This window comes from Liolophura sinensis, chromosome 6 (genome assembly GCF_032854445.1).
Source record: "Liolophura sinensis isolate JHLJ2023 chromosome 6, CUHK_Ljap_v2, whole genome shotgun sequence".
NCBI classification, from domain to species: domain Eukaryota; kingdom Metazoa; phylum Mollusca; class Polyplacophora; order Chitonida; family Chitonidae; genus Liolophura; species Liolophura sinensis.
This window is the reverse complement of record NC_088300.1, coordinates 79,113,408-79,136,615: the sequence shown is the minus strand read 5'-3', so window position 1 is coordinate 79,136,615 and position 23,208 is coordinate 79,113,408. Positions and strand designations below refer to the sequence as shown.

At 40.1% G+C, this 23,208-nt stretch overlaps 3 protein-coding genes across 6 annotated transcripts in view; 1 reads left to right on the top strand and 2 right to left on the bottom strand.

Annotated features, from left to right (window-relative positions):
• Positions 1 to 8,727, bottom strand: part of LOC135467958 (condensin complex subunit 2-like) — a 34,304-nt gene extending 25,577 nt beyond the window's left edge. Inside the window, exons 1-8 of the mRNA XM_064745910.1 lie at positions 8,691 to 8,727; positions 6,634 to 6,873; positions 6,376 to 6,460; positions 5,897 to 5,983; positions 5,323 to 5,458; positions 3,033 to 3,085; positions 2,645 to 2,716; positions 1,742 to 1,934 (exon numbers count right to left, since the gene is read on the bottom strand). Of these exons, the coding sequence (XP_064601980.1) occupies positions 1,742 to 1,934; positions 2,645 to 2,716; positions 3,033 to 3,085; positions 5,323 to 5,458; positions 5,897 to 5,983; positions 6,376 to 6,460; positions 6,634 to 6,866 (859 nt within the window). The 5' untranslated portion in view covers positions 6,867 to 6,873; positions 8,691 to 8,727. The remainder of the gene's footprint in view (positions 1 to 1,741; positions 1,935 to 2,644; positions 2,717 to 3,032; positions 3,086 to 5,322; positions 5,459 to 5,896; positions 5,984 to 6,375; positions 6,461 to 6,633; positions 6,874 to 8,690) is intronic.
• Positions 8,728 to 8,790: 63 nt separating this feature from the next.
• On the top strand, positions 8,791 to 12,476 carry LOC135469125 (swi5-dependent recombination DNA repair protein 1 homolog). The gene is made up of 4 exons (XM_064747657.1): positions 8,791 to 8,839; positions 9,989 to 10,056; positions 10,872 to 11,501; positions 11,840 to 12,476. Exons 2-4 carry the CDS (start codon positions 10,009 to 10,011, stop codon positions 12,017 to 12,019), a joined length of 858 nt encoding a protein of 285 aa, XP_064603727.1. The 5' UTR covers positions 8,791 to 8,839; positions 9,989 to 10,008; the 3' UTR covers positions 12,020 to 12,476.
• Positions 12,477 to 14,899: 2,423 nt separating this feature from the next.
• LOC135468918 (uncharacterized) lies at positions 14,900 to 22,755 on the bottom strand. 4 transcript variants are annotated; one of them, XM_064747408.1, is made up of 8 exons: positions 22,689 to 22,746; positions 21,064 to 21,134; positions 20,361 to 20,476; positions 19,387 to 19,613; positions 18,647 to 18,773; positions 16,516 to 16,554; positions 15,688 to 15,879; positions 14,900 to 15,403 (listed from the first exon to the last, which is right to left on the bottom strand). In XM_064747408.1, the coding sequence occupies exons 3-8, from the start codon at positions 20,455 to 20,457 to the stop codon at positions 15,294 to 15,296; spliced, it is 792 nt and encodes a 263-aa protein (XP_064603478.1). In that variant the 5' UTR covers positions 20,458 to 20,476; positions 21,064 to 21,134; positions 22,689 to 22,746; the 3' UTR covers positions 14,900 to 15,293. The 4 variants fall into 4 exon arrangements, with proteins under 4 accessions (XP_064603478.1, XP_064603479.1, XP_064603477.1 ...); XM_064747409.1 differs by having other exon boundaries at positions 20,361 to 20,490; positions 22,689 to 22,739; XM_064747407.1 differs by lacking the exon at positions 21,064 to 21,134 and having other exon boundaries at positions 22,689 to 22,755.
• Between the last annotated feature and the right edge of the window lie 453 nt (positions 22,756 to 23,208).

Sequence of the window (23,208 nt, the reverse complement as noted above, 5' to 3'; positions counted from 1 at the left end):
GACCTTCCCACGTACGGCCGGAGAGGAAGCCAGCATGAGCTGGACTTGAACTCACAGTGACCGCATTGGTGAGAGACTCCAGGGTCATTGCGCTGCGCTAGCGCGCTAACCGACTGAGCCACGGAGGCCCCGCTAGCACTTTTGATTCAGTCAGTGCACCTTTCAGGTCAATTGATTTCTGTCTGTCAGATTAAGAAGTGTGTACATTTTAGCTTTTTGATTGCACCTTTGATGAGTACAGTGTTTCTGCAAGCACTGCTGATTTCTGGCACCATAAGTACATTGTATAGTTTAGGACTCGGCTTGCACTACTGATTTCTGGCATCATAAGTACGCTGTACACATGTTTTGGCTTCCACGGCCAATTTCTGTCATCATAAGCACAGCGCACTCTTCAGATTTTGGCTTACATGATTGATTTCTATCAGCATAAGTACAGTGTACCCTTCAAGTTTCTGTAATCACATCACGTTTTGGCTTGCACGGCCAATTTCTGTCACATAAGCTCAGTGCACCCTTCAGATTTTGGCTTACTTGATTGATTTCTGGCAACATAAGTACAGTGTATAGCTTAGAATTTGGCTTGCACTAGTGATTTCTGGCACCATAAATACAGTGTAAACTTTAGGGTTTGGCTTGCACTACTGATTTCTTGCACTACAAGTACAGTAATTTCTGGAACCATAAGCATGCATTTAGCTAGCAAACCATGCAGCCATGATCTGATTCTCAGATCTGAGAAAACATGGCTAAATATTTTATGCACAGCTCAGCTGTTCCTGTAACAAGCCACGCATGTTTTACTTCAGTGTGTTGGCAAATGGAGAGTTTAATTTGCACTAAGTAGCCAAGCATAGAATTCACCAAAGACCGACTTCAGTGTTATCAACAACAACAGTGGTGCAAGGAGCCTGCTTCGCAGTGAACTTGTCTGATCTCATATATACAGTCACTGATAGGTTGGAATTCATCCCGTCCGCTAGTAAAACAGCTGTTATCTAATCGGATGTTGTCTGGCTGGTCGAAATAACCGCAATTTTAACGGCAATGAGGAAAAATTAGGCTTTAAAAATATATACAAACTCCGGTGAATCATTGCATGATGGGTAAACAAGTTGATTTCTAGCATCACAAGTAGTGTATACTTTAGGTTTCTGCTTGCACTGCTGATTTCTGGCACCATAAGTAGAGTGTACACAATAAGTTTTGGCTTGTACTGCTGATTTCTCACCTCACAAGTAGAGTGTACACATTAGGTTTCTGCTTGCACTGCTGATTTCTAGCACCATAGGTGCAGTGTACACTTTAGGTTTCTGCTTGCACTGCTGATTTCTAGCACCATAGGTGCAGTGTACACTTTAGGTTTCTGCTTGCACTGCTGATTTCTAGCACCATAAGTAGAGTGTACACATCAGGTTTTAGCTGGCACTGCTGATTTCTAGCATCACAAGTAGTGTACACTTTAGACTTCTGCTTGCACTGCTGATTTCTAGCACCATAAGTGCAGTGTACACTTTAGGTTTCTGCTTGCACTGCTGATTTCTAGCACCATAAGTAAAGTGTACACATCAGGTTTTAGCTGGCACTGCTGATTTCTAGCATCACAAGTAGTGTACACTTTAGATTTCTGCTTGCACTGCTGATTTCTAGCACCATAAGTGCAGTGTACACTTTAGGTTTCTGCTTGCACTGCTGATTTCTAGCATCACAAGTAGTGTACACTTTAGGTTTTGGCTTGTACCTTTGATCTCTGTCAGGTCCACAAATTTCTGACTATCCTCTGGGCTGGCTGTGCTCTCTGCCCCGATCATAATAGTTGAGGAGTCAAACAGCAGGTGAGAGCTATCGTCCAGGCAACGCAGCTGGTTCATCAGCAGACCACCAGTACCTCCCTCATCAAACGCTGCTGACATCACTTGGAACAGAGGGTCAACCTACAGCAAATAGTTACAATTTCATGCTATTTCATTCCTTCCTTCTTTTGTGCCTGTTACACAATTTCTACAGCAGCCTCCATGAGTTCACAACTGAAAGGTCAAATCTATGATGGCAAGCATGTAAATCAATGTAAAACCAGAAACTGCCTAAACTTCTGTACACGCTATAAAGCCCTATTTACATCAACTGAAGTCTCTGGCTTTTTGATAACTGTGATCACAAAGCCACCTGACAACTGTGACCTGCACAGCACAAAAACCCAGACTTTCCATGGATCGAGAGAGCATGGAGTGTACAGATCAACACCCCAGAGGTGGTACCACTGATACCAATATCTACCATCAGGCAGAAAGCCATGCTCCTTGTTCAAGTCGAGATCATAAAGTTTGAACACTGCCTGAAGAACTGTACTGGTATTTGAAACTTTTTACATGTGTGTCTAAATCAGGCTAAGATCTGAGATGTCTGTGTGGGCACGTTTCAAAAGCCAACCACCTACAGCCCACTGTTCACTAAAAATGAAACTGTTAAAATGCTGTATACCCTAAGTACATCGATATCCTCATCTTGTCTGGAGAATACAACCATGAAACATAAATAAGACGAAATATCAGTGTTTACACATAAGTTACACATTAAATGATATTGTCCCAAAGTCACTCAGACATGAATGCTCCTAAAACATAACATTACACACAAAACTCACCTCAAATGCCAAGTCCAGTTTGTTAATGTTGATATTTTTTAAGTTCGTCTCAACCGTCTTGCTATTTCTCATCTGCAAAAACAACACAATGTAAGTGTAAAATGTCTTTTTACTTTGTTTCAGAAGATACACCATTTATAATCTCTATCTTCAGCTGATAGTATGTGTACTGCAAATGTAGTACTGGTACAAAATAGAAGACACATTTTCTGACAATGCTTGCTAAATATTATACAACAATAAAATTGTTTCGAGAGGGATATGCTGACCTAGTCATATGGAAAGCTGTACATTTAATGTGAAATTACACACTGACTTTCAAGCTATTTCTTTGCCATAAAGCATGAAGAACAAAACAATGACTTCAAAACACATTTATTACAAATACTTTTTTTTTCTTCTTCTGTTGTTCATCCCCATCCTCCCCAGGAATATCTCCATCTGAAAAAAAAAAAACAATCTGCTTAATTTTATGTCGTCTGATGACATTCCACTTATGTGATGGCAGTCAAGTAACAGAACAAAGTTTAATAACAAATCCCCCTTCATCCTGTGCCTGAGAAACCCCTTATGCCATCTCATCCTGTGCCTGACAAACCTCTTATGCCATCTCATCCTGTGCCTGACAAACCCCTTATGCCACCTCATCCAGTGTCTGACAAACCTCTTTATCCCACATCATCCAGTGCCTGACACACCTCTTTATCTCACATCATACAGTGCCTCACAAACCTTTTTATCCCACCTCATCCAGTGTCTGACAAACCTCTTTATCCCACATCATCCAGTGCCTGACACACCTCTTCAGCCACCTCTTCCAGTACCTAACAAACCTCTTTATCTCACCTCATCCAGTACCTGACAAACCTCTTTATCCCACCTCATCCAGTACCTGACAAACCTCTTTATCCCACCTCATCCAGTGCCTGACAAACCTCTTTATCTCACCTCATCCAGTGCCTAACACACCTCTTCAGCCACATCATCCAGTGTCTGACAAACCTCTTTATGCCACATCCAGTGCCTGACAAACCTCTTTATCCCACCTCATCCAGTGCCTGACAAACCTCTTCATCCCACCTCATCCAGTGTCTGACAAACCTCTTTATCCCACCTCATCCAGTGCCTGACAAACCTCTTTATCTCACCTCATCCAGTGCCTGACAAACCTCTTTATCCCACCTCATCCAGTGCCTAACACACCTCTTCAGCCACATCATCCAGTGTCTGACAAACCTCTTTATCCCACCTCATCCAGTGCCTAACACACCTCTTCCACCACATCATCCAGTGTCTGACAAACCTACTTATCCCACCTCATCCAGTGTCTGACAAACATCTATGCCAAAAAGACCCAAAATTAAAATTACTGAAAAAAATTCTGCTCCCAAACATTTTTCTTTCTGTTGTGTATCCACACTTATGTTATTTAACCGAATATGATTGAAATTTCAAACAGAAAGAAAATCACTTTATCATACATGTAAATTAAACAGATAAGACTCCACTAAAAATGGCACGTGGTTTCACTGTGTAGAATGACCTCTGAAAAACAACCTTGAGCATTAAGCTACAGTTCTCACCAGTAAAACTGACTGCTGCCGTTGCAGTTTTCATTGATACAGCACATAGTTACAGTTCTCATCAGTCTAGCACAGAGTTACAGCTCTCATCAGCCCAGCACAGAGTTACAGTTGAGAAAAGTTACAGCTGTCAGCTACAGTTACAGATCTCACTGACCACTATATTTCACTGGTAAGGTTCTCACCAGTACAGCTCACAGTTACACTTCTCAACAGTACAGCTCACAGTTAAACTTCTCACCAGTACAGCTCATAGTCACACTTCTCATGAGTACAGCTCACAATTACAATCCTCACCAGTACACCTCACAGTTACACTTCTCATCAGCACAGCTCAGTCATACTTCTAACCAGTACACCTCACAGTTACACTTCTCACCAGCACAGCTCACAGTCATACTTCTCACCAGCACGGCTCAGTTACACTTCTCACCAGTACAGCTTACAGTTACACTTCTCACCAGTACAGCTCAGTTACACATCTCACCAGTACAGCTCATAGTTACACTTCTCACAAGTACAGCTCAATGTTAAAGCTCACTAAGTTCTCACCAGCACAGCTCACAATTACACTTCTCCCCAGTACTGCCCACAATTACATATACAGTTATTACCAGTACAGCTCTCAGTTACACTTCTCACCAGTGCAGCTCAAAGTTAGAGCTCACAAAGTTCACCCGTAAAGCTCACAATTAAACTTCTCGCCAGCACAGCTCACAGTTACACTTCTCACCAGTACAGCTCACAGTTACACTTCTCACCATTACACTTCAGAGTTAAACTTGTCACTAGTACAGCTCCCAGTTAAAGTTCTCACTAGTACAGCTCACAGTTACACTTCTCACCATTACACTTCACAGTTAAACTTGTCACTAGTACAGCTCACAGTTACAGTTCTCACTAGTACAGCTCACAGTTACTCTTCTCACCAGTACAGCTCACAGTTACACTTCTCACCATTACACTTCACAGTTAAACTTGTCACTAGTACAGCTCACAGTTACAGTTCTCACCAGTACAGCTTGCACTAACAGTTCTCCCTGGTGAGTACAGATCATAGTTACAGTTCTCGCTGTTCAGCAAAGATAACATTACCTTCACCCCCCGGTCCTTCGTCTTGTTTATCAGCCCCCCGCCCCAGACCACTGAGAACCTTGTACGTCTCAGCATGAACGGCGTCGACACGACCAGCGTAGATCTTGGCACTGGCATCTAATGTTGAGCTGGCCACCTTAAGTTGTAAAAAGCATTAATTTTCCTTTACAGTCCACACCACAGAACAAACCTAGTGAGAAGGTGCCACATCACAAAATAACACGGAAAGAAAAAGCATTTTCATTTTGACAAGCTCCATAAGAAAAAGTAGTTGTTACATCCCTTCAACCTTTAACTCCATGCTTAATAAACTTTGCTCAGGTATCAAAATGTGTGGCTTCCTCTTCGGTCGTAAGTGGGAAGGTCTGCAGCAACCTGCGGATGGTCGTGGGTTTCCCTCGGGCTGTGCCCGGTTTTCTCCCACCATAATGCTGGCCGCCGTCGTATAAGTGAAATATTCTTGAGTATGGCGTAAAACACCAATCAAATAAATAAATAAATCAAAATGTGAAAACCAAATTTATGAATTCCTTAAGATTGTACATTAGCACATACAGTGTTGAAATAGCAGTACCTGGAAATTTTCTAGCTCCTTTCGCTTCAGCAACTCAGTCATGTAATCAATAAGATGTAAACCAAATGCATTCTTGGAATTAATTTTCTGAAAGAAACAATGAAATCTACTTCCCAGTTAATATGTTAAATACATAAAAGTGAAAAAAATAAATAATCCAACATCATGGCAGCTTTAACTAAAGTGCATTGATGACGTGCATTCAAAGTATAATATCTGTTTCCTTTGTGAATACTTTAATCAGCATAATTTGTGATCATTATTTTATGTATGCTAATACCAACTCAAAAGTTAAAATTGTTTAATAATGTATAATATAAAAAGCTTGTCTGTTATGATTGTTATTTTCAAGTATTAAGCTATCTTCACCTTTTTGCAGTTTGATACTTATCAAGGCTCTATAATAACAAGTTTATGTACAGTATAACAGCTTCATCAGACTTTACACGTACATGTCTGCATTATGGAAATCTACTTACATTTTCTGCGGACAGTTTAATACAGTTGGAGTAATGATCTGACAGCTGATTGCTTGTGAGTCCATTAAGTGGTGTGGCTCGCAATCTGAAGGCAAAAGACACGGTTAGAAAGAATTGCTGACGGACATCGAAAGTATTGACAAAGCAAAGCCATTCATCAGAAAGCAAAGTTATCAAGCAAAGTCTGATTTTTTTATGGCGGAGGGTAATTTTCATAAACAGCTTCTGAAAACTGTTCACAACTTTGAAAACATTTACCTATCAGTTGGAGTGCCAGGACTGCGATGATTTTTCCTTTGTAACTCCAATACTTTAGATCGTCTCCTCTCTCTTCTTTCCTTCTCATCCTCATTGGTTGTTCTGAGAAAAGGGGCAGGACTTGTTACACCAATCTGTCTTCCTGTAGATGGGGAAACATACATGGCTGGTGTTGACAATCCACTGCCTGGGCCTACTGGAGTACCCAGAGGGGACATCACCACAGCTGTCATTCTGTCGCTGCAACAGACAGAAATACATCATCATTATGTGGTCAATACAATGTAACTGGTCAAGTTCATGTGTAATCAGGTATCTTGTGTTTTAGTACACTCCAGAATATTTTGATTTGTCAAGTTATGAAATGTGTTCACTCCAACTATTTATTTATTTATTTAATTGGTGTTTTATATCATACTCAAGAATATTTCAGACCTTCCCACGTACAGCTGGAGCTGACACTCCAACCATAGTGCATACATGTACATGTAGTAGTCATATATAGCCATGATATGGTTGAAATACTTCCCTTGTGGTGTTACGCCATAACCATTCATTCGTATATATAGTACCACACGTATTCATATGTGTTCATTGCTGCTAGAGTAGCCCTGGATGACTAAGTTCGCTTTTTTATGTTTGTTTAAGCACTCAGATAGTCAAGGCTGTGTTCCATTCACCTTGGTAGGAAGCTTCGTAGTGTGTCAGAAAACTGTTGATTACTAGCCTTCCATTTACTCCTATACAATGCATAGGGTCCTAAAAAAACAGACTGATAAAATCCGAAGGTGGCAACCATCCCAAATGTAAATATCCTTCCATATTTTCAGCAAGTTCAACCTGTCTGATGATTCCAAGTTCCCAAAATAGCAACTGTCTTCTGTATGTTGTATTCTGGGTATGGTTGTTATGCTGATTTCCGGGCCTCGCGATTGCAAATGTGTGCCCCATAAACCTGTATGGCATATGTGATGAACACCCTTCTTTGTGAAGTTCAAGCAAGCACAGAAGTGGAACTTGCTGAAATATGGATTCATATTTACCTTTGGGATGATCGACAGCTCAGGATTTCATTAGACTGGCGGTCCAGGACCCAAAGCATTGTAAACGAGTAAATGAACAAGTTAATTAGTAATCTTATCTACTGTTTTCATAATTCTGTGTGCACCCAATGCTTAACGCAAGCACATGGTGGTTTTGAAGAGAAAAACGTCTACATTTTATAAGGCCTTCTGCATATATCTTGTTTGAAATTGATTGAAACTTCTAGGAGTGGTCGAAAAGACCCATCTCTTCTGTCCACATCAGTAATCGGCGTGTTTCCATTTTGGAGTGGTCTTAACGTCTTGTGGAATGGACCTGCCTGGTTTTTTAATTCAACAATTGAAGGCTGAGGCAGGTAAATATCAGAAACTGTTGAAAACAGACCTCAACGTTCACTTTAATTGAACTAGCTAATCCGCTATTCACCATAACCACATATATCTGATACATGTGTTTGGTTTTAACCACTAATACTTGCTTGTAAAAACTGTCGCTAGTTTGCTTGTTATGTGTTTGTCATAGTCATCATCACTTTACACGTAGTGCAATAAAAATACTGTATCGCGGGCTCTACCAGGTAGGCCCCTACATGTATTGGTAGTTCAACAAGTCGAACGATCAACTGCTATTTGTCGGCCAAAGGCCGGCAGTATAACTAATGTAAGGGTTTTAGATTTACAAATTCAATAGATATCAAGTTGAACAACGTTCAAAAAATCTTTCTTGAGCCTTTCAAAACAGTCTGTTTAACTTGGGGTTTCTGGTTAGCACGCTGATGGTTCCACTGGCCTACAACTTGGCAATTGTTGGCTTCATCTGAGGCACAACAACAACACAACAATCTCCGAAAGTCTCGGGTCTTATAACTAAAAGTGAACAAATGACAGCACACTAAAATAGAGACATACTGGGGTTAAGGACATGTTACTGCATCATTCATTTGAACTGCTCTCACGAAACCAATGGCCGTGATAATTAGACTAGATACATTGCTTTTATGGACAAAAAAGTACCTTTTCGAAAAATCCGCCTTCCGTTAAAATCCACGAGATCTCGCGGTATTGACAAAGCGTGAAAGACGATAGTTCGGCAATGCATTGAGTCGGCGGTAGATTTGATACAAATGTTGGCTGTAGACTCACCGTTTATTATGTGAAGTCTGGTAAGATGGGAATGGAAATATAAAGTAGACCCGGATTGCTCTAAATAAGAGCATAGTTTTATCGCGTAATGATTTCTCAACGCCTCAATATAATGGCAAAATGAAGAGAAAAACGTAAATTTTGTGTTGTGTGTGGGGTGTCATTACTCCAAGTCATCCATCCTACATGTACCCAGTCCAACTAGTATATAGACAGATAGCTAGGACCACTGGTACTGTAGAGAGTGTTAGTTTATCCCATACTGCAGTGAAAGTGAGAATTTTAATTTGGGTCTGTCTGCAGTAACACTGGTACCGGTAAGCCACAGCCAAAGTTTCACTAGGGGTAGACATAGAATCTTGAGTGCACGCTCACTTTAGGCCTAGTCTAGGCCTATAACCTCAGATCAACTTAGAAAACCAGCAGGATCTGCGCATTGGAAGCTTAAATATTTCCTCGGTTTGGATTGGTCTTTGGTTCCTTGCAACAACTGCTTCAAATATGGTCAGATTTTTAACAATTTTGTGCCTGTGTTGATTCAGATCTTTGGGCCCCTCAGACCAAGTTTGAAAATCAGCTAAACCTAAATCCATCCAATAGTTTTGCAATTAGTATGGGAGAGAAATTTTCTAAATTTGTTTGTTACTGGTAGTACTTAAATCCACAACTTGTTTTAATATTTGTGTGACCTCATCACCCTATGTTTTGTGTAGGAATGATCTAGGCAAGGAGAATTATGCGCTGCATTTACAGAGCTGTATTGATTGGTGCTATAATTTGTATGATAAATGTCCAGTTATAGCATTAAGTCAGCTTGTGGCAAATAACGTTTTAGTGTCTCAGGATAACTATGAACGGCAGGCAGTGAATGCCAGACAGTAATGACAGGCATCCCCAGATAGATGCAAAATCAGTCAGTTTGCACTAGCAATGAATGTGTGATTGTACGGTAAAGACAGGCAGCCCCATACATAATCCATACATAAGTTTAGCAGTTTGGTTGAACCATCATCATTCATTCTGAGGTACATATGTAGATTTTCATGGATGACACAGTGAAATATAACAAGGAATTGATCCTTGCCAAGGTGGTACCTGTATCTCTCCTTGTCTTCCTTTTCCTGCAGAAATCAATGAGAATTCATGTTTTTCTTACTTATTGTACATAGATACCAGTAGAGAGGAAATCATGGCATCAGAATCAGGGGGGATATCTCCTACAACAACAGGAAAACAGGTGACTACATTATAATTGTATTGACTTACTATTTATGGAGTAAATTTACCAACTTCAACCTTAACAATATATACATGTATCCGTTAACTTTGGCTTTGTACCATGCCATACCACCACACGCAACTTGCACTTTTCTCAACAACATATTGAAAATTCAACCTATAACGTATCAACAACCTAAAATGTGTGTATGGCAGTTTTATCCAATTGGTGCTCCTTCACTCTTCAGATCAAAGGCAAATCTTGGGCCCAATAACACACATTGCATATGTGTTACCAAGAACCACAGTACAATGTGTTATTTGGTATTTTATCTACCATATGATCACAAAACAGGTGTGTTCGAGCTTACACACTTTTTAATCATGTGGTGATGTTATTTGTTTATTTGATTAGTCTTTTATGCCATACTAGTATTCTAGAATATTTCATTTATAATATTTCACCAGCATTATGATGGGAGCAAACTCGGCAGAGCCCAGGGGAAACCCGTAACCATCCGCAGGTAGTGGGCAGACCTTCCCACATACAGCTGGAGAGGAAGTCAGCATGAGCTGGACTTGAACTCACAGTGACTGCATGTGGTGATACCTCTATTCTGTACCTGTTATAGCTGGTAAAATGCACTGTAACTCTCTGAAAGCTCAGTGTGATGCCTACATGAATGAAATACCAGCAAATAAAACCAGTTGAGAGCACAACTACATGAGACAAATCAAATGTTTCAGTGGTGAAGTGGACAGGCCAAAAATAGAAATGCTGGCAGTTTTATGATATATGCTGTTTTAACCAGTTTTTAATTGTAACGTTTGCAGATGAGTTCAAAGTTGCGTGAAAAGCTAAAACGATGTGGAAGATACCATTGTTCTCCAGCATCTTCTAAACTCCTACGGGTTGCAGAAAGTCCACTGGCAGGGACCGACAACCCTGTCACACCCAGCCCAGTATCAAAGACTCTGCTACGTACACCGAGAACCAAAGGGAAGTCTGATGTTCAGTCAAGAGGAGGAAAGCGTCTGTTTGGTTTGTGTTCATCAGATGACAGTGTTGTGAAGATGGAGCATGATGTACAATGTATTGTCAGCTGTCCTAAGAGATGCAAACAACAAGGCTGTGAGGGACACAGAAAGCTTTGTGCTGACAGAAATGGAGCCAAAACTTCAGATCTACTCAACAGATGCAACTCAGTGGGCCATGAATATGTGTCAATTACATGTAATGATGGCAAACATAAATGTACTTCAGACAGTGAAAGTGTAGAGAATGTAAGTGACACTGTAGTAAGTTACCCAGCTGACCATGCTAACCTGGACACACAGCTGCTTAATGAGAATACTTCACAACTGCACTCATTAAAATGTCTACATGCATCACTCCAAGAAAATATTGAGGAAAAACAGGAAACACTGCGTAAGCTGAAGATGGTGAAGATGTACAGGACTAAGGTAATCATTTGCTATGTATAACAATTGAGAACCCATGCTGACTGCCTCCGAATTTTGTTATTTTTCTTCTCTTCTTATGTGCAATATATATATATGGAGGTAATATAATGGTTGTCATTGTTATTTTTAACAGCTTAATACCTTGGTCAGATTTAACCCTTCAGTTCACAACCCAAGATTTCCATTTGCAACATCATACTGCATCATAAAGTGCATTCAGTCTACAAAAGAAAAAGTTATGTTGTACAAGTTTTATATATTTATTTTTTTATTTTCTGTATATGTGTGACTGTGAGAGAATGTTTTTCTATGATAACAGTGGTTTTGCTTGTTTCCAGAATAACTTAGACCATCTAGACAGCCTCATATCCAAATGGCGACATGTGAGCCAACAGGCCCTCCAAGATTTGCATAATAAACTGCCGGAGCCAAAACCAACTATGACCGAGTTAGTGAACCATTTGCAAATTGATCATCAGCTAGTTAACTTTAATCCAGATGAAGAGTCGTTTGACTGAAATTTGTTTACACCTGTCTTCAGTATGCATTGGGGCCTCCATGGCCGAGGGGGTTTGCACACCAGCACAACGCAATAACCCAGGAGCCTCTCACGATTGTGGTTGCTGTGAGTTCAGCAACCTGCAGATGGTTGTGTGAAGGCCTGACAGCAACCTGTGGATGGTCATGGGTTTTCCCCAGGCTCTAGCCAGTGTCCTCCCATCATATTGCTAGCCACCGTTGTATAAGTGAAAAGTTCTTGAGAGCGGCATAAAAGACCAGTCAGATAAATAAATAAATCAGTATACATTGCTTTTATCACAGCAGAATGAGAGAAGGACAACTCGGCTAAATTTTTCTCTTTTCAGTGTTCTCACTTTATTTATCCCAAAGAATTTTGGGCAGACACCTGCCGTTGATATTAACTATATTTGTTTCATGTATGTCATGGGTGATACATTGGTTATTGATAAGGAAATACTGTATATTAAAATATTAGTGTTATCTCTGTCATGTTTTGGTTTGTCTTTCCATGCAGTATTCTAATACTCGTCAGCGGAGAAAATTTTACTGAAATTGAAGATAAAGTGTTCTTTTATAGCCATATAAGTTATTCTTTTATTCAAGAGTGTAAATTCTTCAGGATGAGGCAGGTAAATACCAGAAAACATACCTGAATGTTTAATATTATTGAACTGGATAGTGTTAACCATAAAGTCAGTCAGAGGTGTGAGGTTCAAATTGCATTTTGGTAATAACACTTACATGGAATTCACTACATGGTTTCTGCAGCAGGGACTACCTTGTAGATACTCAGAGGGGATGAGTGCTTAGCTCAAGGAATCATTGAGAACAGACTTTTCTGTTCATCAGCTTGCTTGGCAGAAGAATCAGAAGCCATTCTAATGTGAGATTCATGGTCAGTAGAGTTGGTCAGGATGAACTCCAAGGCAACATTATAGCACGCTAGTTGGTCAGGATGAACTCCAAGGCAACATTATAGCACGCTAGTTGGTCAGGATGAACTCCAAGGCAACATTATAGCACGCTAGTTGGTCAGGATGAACTCCAAGGCAACATTATAACACGCTAGTTGGTCAGGATGAACTCCAAGGCAACATTATAGCACGCTAGTTGGTCAGGATGAACTCCAAGGCAACATTATAACACGCTAGTTGGTCAGGATGAACTCCAAGGCAACATTATAGCACGCTAGTTGGTCAGGATGAACTCCAAGGCAACATTATAGCACGCTAGTTGGTCAGGATGAACTCCAAGGCAACATTATAGCACGCTAGTTGGTCAGGATGAACTCCAAGGCAACATTATAACATGCCAAGGAGGATTTTTGTAAGCTTATACATCTTCTTTGTTGTATTTCCATAAGGAACTCCTTGTTAGTGTATTTCCTCACCAACTTCTAAATGCTTCTGAATGCAGCATTATAGTGTTCTATGCCACTTCTGTGACATAAGAGGTTTTCAGCATAGGGGTACCTGTGGTCATTTACATGCACCATTTAGCGTCATTGTTTGTGTGGCTTTGATGAGAAGTGGGTTTTTTTGGGTTGTTTGCATGGTCATTCATGTTGTTTACATGGTCTTGCATTGTCATAGACCATTTTTTAATCAACTAATATGGTGTTTACCCTAGACACTGGTTTCCTCAACCCATAAAACTAACCTCTATCATATTCGTCAAAAATTCTTGAGCATCGGTATGGTGTAAAACAACAATCAAATAATTAAACCTACCAAGAACATGGAGTGAACACGCTACAAAATGGAACTGAAATGAAAAAGCCACCTCACGGATTGTGCAGTTTGACCTGTGTTACCTGACTGGGTAATCTAAGGTGTAACCCTCTTTGACTGGGTAATCTAAGGTGTAACCCTCGGATGACTGGGTAATCTAAGGTGTCACCCTCCTTGACTGGGTAATCTAAGGTGTCACCCTCCTTGACTGGGTAATCTAAGGTGTAACCCTCCTTGACTGGGTAATCTGTCACCCTCCTTGACTGGGTAATCTGTCACCCTCCTTGACTGGGTAATCTAAGGTGTCACCCTCGGATGACTGGGTAATCTAAGGTGTCACCCTCCTTGACTGGGTAATCTAAGGTGTCACCCTCCTTGACTGGGTAATCTAAGGTGTAACCCCTCGGAAGACTGGGTATTATAAGGTGTCACCCTCGGATGACTAGGTATTATAAGGTGTCACCCTCAGATGACTAGGTATTATAAGTCTCGCGTTCCAAGGTGCATCCCTTGTTATGGTCAGGACCCCTTCCCCAATACAGCTTTGAGGGGAATCCAGTTTTTGTAGGTTTAGATGCAAGTTTACTCTGAGGTGTCCAGCAAGCTCTGGCATGTCTGGTGGGTTTTCCTAGTGTGTCTTCAATGTACTCCAACCATAAATTTGGCCATCTAATACATGTAAAGTGAAAAATTAACTTACTGATAGCATAAAAGTTCTAACACCAGAGAAAAAAAAAACCTAGCAGTCTGCCGCCACAAACTGGCCCTCGTTTATATCTGTACTCAAATAATGGCATCGTATTTATCTTTATAGATAAATACAACGCAACAGGGGAGACCGGTTACTCTGTCGCAGGCCAGCCTACAAGTAGGTGAAATATACAGACAAAGCTGCAGACCGCAATTTGCTGATAAATACATTGTTGTATGGAAGGAATAGCTCGCAAAGACCATCAAGTAGGCTTTGTATGAAAATTGTCAACCCATCAAAAAGACGTGGTGTGAGCAACCTGGAATCGCGTTTAATGGCAGTTGTAAATCCTATATGCAGAAATGCAGGTCACAATTCCTTGGGTTTTTTTTCATTTTTTTAATAAACATAGCAACACTTTACTTACAATACATGTTTACAAATACTTTGTGTGTGTAAAACTATAAAACTCCATATGAATACCAGAAGTGACTTCACAACCAGTGTGAGCAATGTTGCATAGACTTTACACTATGTACAGCTGAAGGCTTTCTGCTGTGAATTAATATGTCCTGCAAACAGTTTCCAGCAGAACACTGGTCTTACAGTGGCATTCACTTTATTATACCTTTGAAAATGAAGAGTGTCCTGTCACAGGTCATTTCAAAAGGATTCATACCAATACGGACATTAGTATGTTTCACCAGCCAGGTCACGGTTCCGCTGATGTGATATTTAAAATACATATTTTTCCTGTGCCAGAAGAAATTGTTTTGGCTTGGAACAGGAAAGGAATCACACTTGTTGCGTTTGTCAAGTTGTCCATAATGTAACTTCAAGAGAATTGATTCAGTCCTCTTTCAGCACAAGGGAACCAATATGTTCCGCTATATCCGAGAAAGAAATGTTGTCGATGTCTGAAGGAAACTCTAGCGGAGGTACTTCAAATTCTGCATCATCTACAACAGAAAACAATGGGGTTAAATGTGTTTCATCCTCCACTCGCTGACAATCAATCCAAAACCCTTTTTATCATCACACTTTATCATAGTATACTGGTTGTGTGAATACATTTTTCATAATTTTTCTCACAATTCCCTGTCACCATATTTTCGTGTATGTCTGACAACATTTCTTATAAGAAAATAGTGGTTTATCAAGTTTTGTGAAAATGGCCCTTAACAATGTAAAACTTTAAAATTAGATGAATTTAAAGAAAACTTCAATCTGTAAATGTTCCAACCTGTGTCTGGGTTTAGACTGAAGACTAAATCATTGACGGCCTTCATGTCCTGAAGTATTGAAACTCTCCTCTCTTCATCATCTTTCTGTTCCTCACTTTCCCAGTCACCAAAACATGGTGGCCTCCAGTTAATTAGGGCATCCAGGTAAGAGCTTGGGCGATCTTCCTTAGGCCAGATATCCTCAAAGTCATCTGATAACATTAAAATTGACACATTTTACCAATCAAAGTACAGGCAGATCACTAATGATGATATATATTAATGAATAATTAAGGCCGAAGACTACCTACTGATATTGCTATATATTGCTGCCATTTAGTGGAAAGAGTGGAATAAATGACTTATTTAATTATAACAATGTGGAATGAAATGGCAACTTGTTCATTGTGAAAGACAACAGGAAGTGTAAATCTAAATCTGAAGACATTACAAAGGAAGACACAGTCTGGCCTCAAAATGTTTGAGATTTCAAGCTCTCCAGTTTGATGACCTTGACAAAAGTCATATCTCTTAGGAAATGTTTAACAAAAAATTAACCAAAAAAAAAAAACAAATTTAACCATGTAAAATGAACAAAAAATTAACCAAAATTTAACTGTGTAAAATTATGAATATTTACAAGAAATAAAGTCATCTTTGTGATGATCGGGGTTCGATTTGAGGTCTTTTTTATTTGGAGCTCTTAAATCGAGTGAAAGACCAAACATTTTGAACTCTACTTACCTTATTGCCTTTTAAGCAATATCATTTAAAGCAGACACAAAAATATGAATTTGTCCCCAAACCCAAGTAAGTTACAAACATTAAACATGACGAAAGTTACTTGCCTTCTCCTTTTTTGGTTATAAACATTGTCTCAATATCATCTGAAAAGGCATAAAGAATGACAAATTACTGTTTTTACATCCTATTCAAAGGTGAACATTATTAAGATTTTTAAAACTGTAAAAACACAAAAATTAGTGTTAACTGTATTACATGTATGAACTTTTAGTGACTAATTTTGACCTCTCTCCGAAATAAGAATACAACTTAAAATTTGGAATTTCCATGCTGGGCCACTTTGCCTGCAGCCAACCTGTCTTGATCTGATGATGTCATACAGTGATGGCCATTTGAGACATTATCAACCCTGAGGTTGACATGCAGTATCTGACAGGTGGTTTCAACGCACAGGGACAACATTGAGACGCATCTACATGATGTCAAATGTAATCTACATCAACACTTGATCTGGTGCTTAAAGATTAATTTACTTTTTACACTATATTTAAGGTTAGTTTTAAAAAAAATTTTGGATATATTCTTGTTAACTGGGATAGACAACAGTCTTAGCCCAGGCTGACTGCAGTTGCAAGGACAGATGTATTACTGCCTAGTGGAATAGACATCAGTCCTAGCTCAGACTTGCTGCGCAGTGGCAAGGACAGATGTATCATTGTCTGGTGGTATAAGCACCAGTCCTCATCCAGGCTTAGTGTGCAGTAGCAAGGACAGATGTATTATTGTCTAGTGGTATAAACACCAGTCCTCATCCAGACTTACTGCACAGTGGCAAGGAGTGAGTGAGTGCTTGGGGTTTAACGTCGTTCTCAACAATTTTTCAGTCATATGACGACGAAGGAATCATTAGGGTGCATGTACGTGTAATGTGCCTCCTTGTTGCAGGACGGATTTCCACCGCTCTTTTATTTAGTGCTGCCTCACTGAGACGACTTACCGAAGGCAAGCAAGCCGCCCTGCCCGAGCCATTATACTGATACGGGTCAACAAGTCGTTGCACTATCCCCTTTATGCTGAACGCCAAGCCAGGAAGTTACAACTTCCTCTTTTAAAGTCTTAGGTGTGAGTCGATCAAGGATTGATCCTGGATCTACCGGTCCCGAAGCGGACACACAGTGGCAAGGACAGATGTATTATTGTCTAGTGGTATAAACACCAGTCCTCATCCAGACTCACTGTTCAGCAGAAAGGACAGATGTAATATTGTTCAGTGGTATAAACACCAGTACTCATCCCGACTTACTGTGCAGTGGAAAGGACGGATGTATTATTGTCTAGTGGTATAAACACCAGTCCTCATCCAGGCTTAATGTGCAGTGGCAAGGACAGATGTATTACTGTCTATTGGTATAAACACCAGTCCTCATCCAGACTTACTGCGCAGTGGCAAGGACAGATGTATTATTGTCTAGTGGTATAAACACCAGTACTCATCCAGACTTACTGTGCAGTAGCAAGGACAGATGTATTATTGTCTATTGGTGTGAAGACACCACTCCTAGCTCAGACTTACTGTGCGGTGGCAAAGACAGATGTATTATTGCCTTGTGGTATAAAGACACCAGTCCTAGCTCGGACTTACTGTGCGGTGGCAAGGACAGATGTAAGATTGTCTAGTGGTATATAGACACCAGTCCTGCAACAGGCTGTGCAGTGGGAAGGACAGATGCATTTTTGTCTAGTGGTATACACATCAGTCCTAGCTCAGACTTGCTGCGCAGTGGCAAGGACAGATGTATTATTGTTTTGTGGTATAAACACTAGTCCTCATCCAGACTTACTGTGCAGCGAAAAGGACAGATGTATTCTTGTGTAGTGGTATAAGCACCAGTCCTCATCCAGGCTTAGTGTGCGGTGGCAAGGACAGATGTATTATTGTCTAGTGGTATAAACACCAGTCCTCATCCAGACTTACTGTGCAGCGAAAAGGACAGATGTATTCTTGTGTAGTGGTATAAGCACCAGTCCTCATCCAGGCTTACCGTGCGGTGGCAAGGACAGATGTATTATTGTCTAGTGGTATAAACACCAGTCCTCATCCAGACTTACTGTGCAGCGAAAAGGACATGTATTCTTGTGTAGTGGTATATAGACACCAGTCCTAGCCCACTTACTGTGCCGTGGGAAGGACAGATGTATTCTGGTCTAGAGTTAAACTTAACTTGTATAACTTACCCTCTGTTTTCTTCTGCTTTGATTTCTGGTTGACATCCTCTCGTATTAACAACTTCTGTTTGGGCTTAGGCTTACATACTTCTACACAGGAGTTCTTAATTTTAGGATTCTTCACCAACTGTTCATTCTAAAATATCAAAGTATGGTATCAACAAAAAAGCTGCAAAAACAAACCAAAAATTTTAAAAATGTACATAAAACAATTTAAATTGGTATGGCCTTATGATGGGAAACTGAGCAAACCCACAACCATCCATATGTTGCTGGAGACCTTCCCCCAAATTGCAGAGCTTGATCGCTGCACTTGAGAAGCCACAGCATTGGTAAGAGGCTCCCGAGTTAGTATGCTGCACTAGCAGGCTAACCACTTGGCCATGATCTGTATGATTAATATTCATATGTGCATGTATTTATATTTTACAGATGCACTTTCATACCACATAAAGGTAACTTTTAAATTTATATTTATTTATTTATTTGATTGGTGTTTTACGCCGTACTCAAGAATATTTCACTTATATGGCAGCGGCCAGCATTATGGTGGGTGGAAACCGGGCACAGCCCGGGGGACCCACGACCATCCGCAGGTTGCTGCAGACCTTCCCACTTACGGCCGGAGAGGTTTAAATTCATATGGTCTGAGTCTAATTATTAACTACATGCAGTAAAACAGGTGAACATAAATACACATTATCTCTGAAAAGGCAACAAACAATCCAATCAAGTAGAACTTGAATTACCTGATGTGATATTTCTGCTGGTTTGGAGGCTAATGGCTGCCTCTTGATGGGTGTTGGACCAAAACTCTTCAAACCAGGCTTACGGAATTCCCCACCCAAGTCATTTTTGAGAGTAGGTAGAAAGGTAGGGGTTGCAACATGTGGCTCTCTGTTCACACTTCCAAGAGCCCTTCTGACTGGTGTACGCAAATCATTCCTTCCATTGCTTGCTCCAAATATCTTGGCCACTGTTCACAAAACAGAAGTTCATTCACATAGATTTGTATATTTCATTTCCGTCATGGAAAGGCTCAGGACTGAGTCAACTTACAGCGGAACATAACAAAATAACATGTTCAAGAATAGATTTGCATGTACAAGAGCAACAATACATGTATAAATAAATGCTTGATGTTGGAGAAGCTATGAAAACAATTACAATATGTACCTGGTGTTGAAATTTAACTGAGGCTGGAATTGAACCTACAAACTCTCTGGCCCTGGAATCGTGAAGCAATCTTACACTTGCGTCAAAATTTCAATCATTAAACTTGGTATGTTCCCTTCTGTCACTTTAGCTGAAATTTGTTAAATGATTGCTTTCATGTGTGTACCCTCAATTTAAGTGGTCAAGCAAAATTTTGACCCAGTTACATAAGAAATAACAATCGTAAAGTGATTTGAAATTTTGACTTAAGTCTAAACCACTTGTGATTTTGAGGCCAGGTGAGGAACAGTCAGGGGATTTCCAGCAGATGTCACTGATTAGCACGGCAGTTTATTGAACTTAAAGCGTCACAACGAAATGTTCTCATAATTTTGCATGGCAATTTGCAGTTAATTCAGCCACAGGCAAGGGTGTTTTTTTTTTCAGGTTTCTCCAGATGTAAACCACTCAGAATGAATCAGTGCCTTACATATGATCTTGTAGTTCATAAACATATGCTAAACTGTCAACATGGCCTTTCTCAAATGCCTGATCACCGATGACTTACCTGGTGCAATGCCATGTCTATTTCGGGCTTTTGGTAGGTTACCAACTGATGAAACATTTTCTTTGTCTTGGTACACCTGGAATCCTGGGGTGGCCATTGTGTTTAGGTAGTAAACCCTTGAAAATACAAACTGAAGTCATCAAGGAGTTAATTTGTGCTGGTATTGCTATAATATATATAAATATATAAATATTTATGACAGTCAAATATTAAGGATGAAATACATGTAGCTACTGGCAATGTATATCTACATAAATCAACCTATTTCATATCATCATGGACATGGCAGCAACATGTAAACCACTGCACAGACATCTATCAATGCAAAAGATTCCTAAATAGCTCATTTCAAGTTATCCATAAATTCCCAGACTTACTTCTTGGGCCAGAATGAAGAAGAATGTGACCGTGAGGATTCTACTCAGGAGCCAAGTTGTTGGAGTCACATGACTGACAGTAATTAACAGGCTGGGTGAACAAGATAATACCAACTAAAAATGATTTCTGAGGCCCAAGGTCACATTTTTCCAAGCTATAGACCTGAAGTTAAAACGTAACAAATTTTTCTGGATAACTTTTCTGAATCTTTCGCCTTGAAAGATATTCACGCTTTGCAGTACTAAGTGTCTGTGTTTTGGTCATGTAATGCTTGTAACCACTATGGTGTCGTAATGCATACAGTGCAGGTTGCCACGGTAGTTACTTGCAAGCTGGTCTTCAGCAATTGGTCACATCAATGCAACGCACTTCTTCTCTCCTCTATCTATTAATTCACTACAATTTTAAAAACAGATCTAGAGAAACTGGGAAGGAAACCATTAACAGAGATGCTCCAAAATTATGGTGGGAGGAAACTGGGTAGATTCCAGGGAGAACCCACGCTCATCCACTGGTTGCTGGCAGACCATCCCATGTACGGCCAAAGAGGAAACCAGCATGAGCTGAACTCACAGCGACCGCATTGGTGAAAGGTTCCAGGGTCAGTACGCGGTGCTGGCACACTAACCACCTCTACCACGGAGGCCCCTTAGGCTGTTTCAAATGGAAGGAGTGGTGTATATGTACATGTAACATCACAAAGTACTGACGGAGCACTGTCCAATCCAGTACTGAGGTGCGGTGACTAACTGGATCTGAGTCAATGCTAAAAGTAATTGTTCAAAATTGTGATTGGGTGAGATGGGGTGACAAGTTAGATTTTACGTGGTACTTAAAATGACTGATTTTTGTTTCAGACAATGGCTCTAATGGAGATCAGTGAAGTCAGCATTCTTTTGTTGAATTATAGCAAAGACACTTCTGGAAGCCTACTTCAAACATCTCTGAAACAAGCCTACAGATACACTACAGAACAAGGACAAACATTTGTCCAACAAAGAGTCTTCAAATAATATAGTTTTAGTGCCCTGACTGTAGTACTTTAAACTATTCACCCATTACCTCTAGGTCATTTAAGTCCTGCTCCTTGCAACGAACCGGGATGCTCAAAACTATGAATATGACTACTGCTAGCATTCTGAAGGTTGAAGGAAGCACCAAATATTTAGTTATTTCTTTTTTTGACCGTTTTCCACAATGCGCAAGAATATTTCACTTGTACACAGGCAGAGAACATTAAGATAGGAAGAAATTCACGACCATACGCAGGTTGCTGGCAGACAGACGTTCACATGTATGACTGGAGAGAAAAACAGCATGAGCTGGACTTAAACTGACAGCGACCACATTGGTGAGAGGCTCATAAGCCAATGTGCCACGCTGGAACACTAAACACTCAGCTGTGAGGTGAACAAGACACCAAACAATGTAGGCCTTTATTTTGACTGGAACCAAATGCTTGGTACATGACAAAGCTGTCATGTAAACAACAGTAACTTTTTTTTCAAATACTACAGATAGCTGGAAACTTTGTCAATCATGTCTTGTACCAAATTAAAAAAATTATTTAGGGCCTACATGACTGCTGAACTGAGTGAAAATGTGACTTTTTGTGGTTTTTCTCTCCAAATATTTAAATTCATTGGCTCTTCCTATTTCCAGAAAAGAAAAAAAACAGACGCCTTTGATTATGCTTCAAGCTATGGATACATAGTAAAACTGAAAAATCCCACCAAGGGACATGCGACTTTATACACATCGCTGTTAAATTGCGGTCGTTTGATCTGAACGAATACAAATGTTGTTGTTGTAGCCGCACTCCATTAAACAGATAATCCATGAGGAAAAGTAGACTGAATTTCATCAAAATAGCAGTTTATGGGATTTCATTTGAGAAGTAGATGACCAAGTACATCAGTGCATACAGTATTATTGTGTCTTTGCTCTTACCAAAAGGTACAATTATAAAGTTTTCTGCTCCAGTTGCACGTCTTCCCTTTCTGACTTCTGCTTTGGTATGATTTAAGATACGCGCGTGGGTGAAGGTGACCAATCAGAAATAAGAACACGAGTTCGGCAAATCGCAGAGTTGTCTCCCCATGGCACCAGTGAATAATCTGATTGTTTCCCTTTGGCCACCGTTGATTAGCTCCCAGAACGCAACACCCATCACAGGTTAAATAGTTTGCGGACTACCTCTTGTCGATGTTATCTCAGTACAGAGGGAAGTGCAATTAATTAAAGTATATAGGTCTACTTTTAGGGTGATATATATCAAAATCGACCTAAAACTTGAGAAGGAACACTCGTTGAGGTTATATGTATAGGCCTATAAGGTAACATACAGTTACTGCTAGCCAACAGGTAATTAGATATGAATATGGACTTTTATATCTTGGATGGCTGTCAAAATCGTACATTCTAACAAGCCTGTATAAATCCCTGATTAGCTGAACCACTTACAAAATAG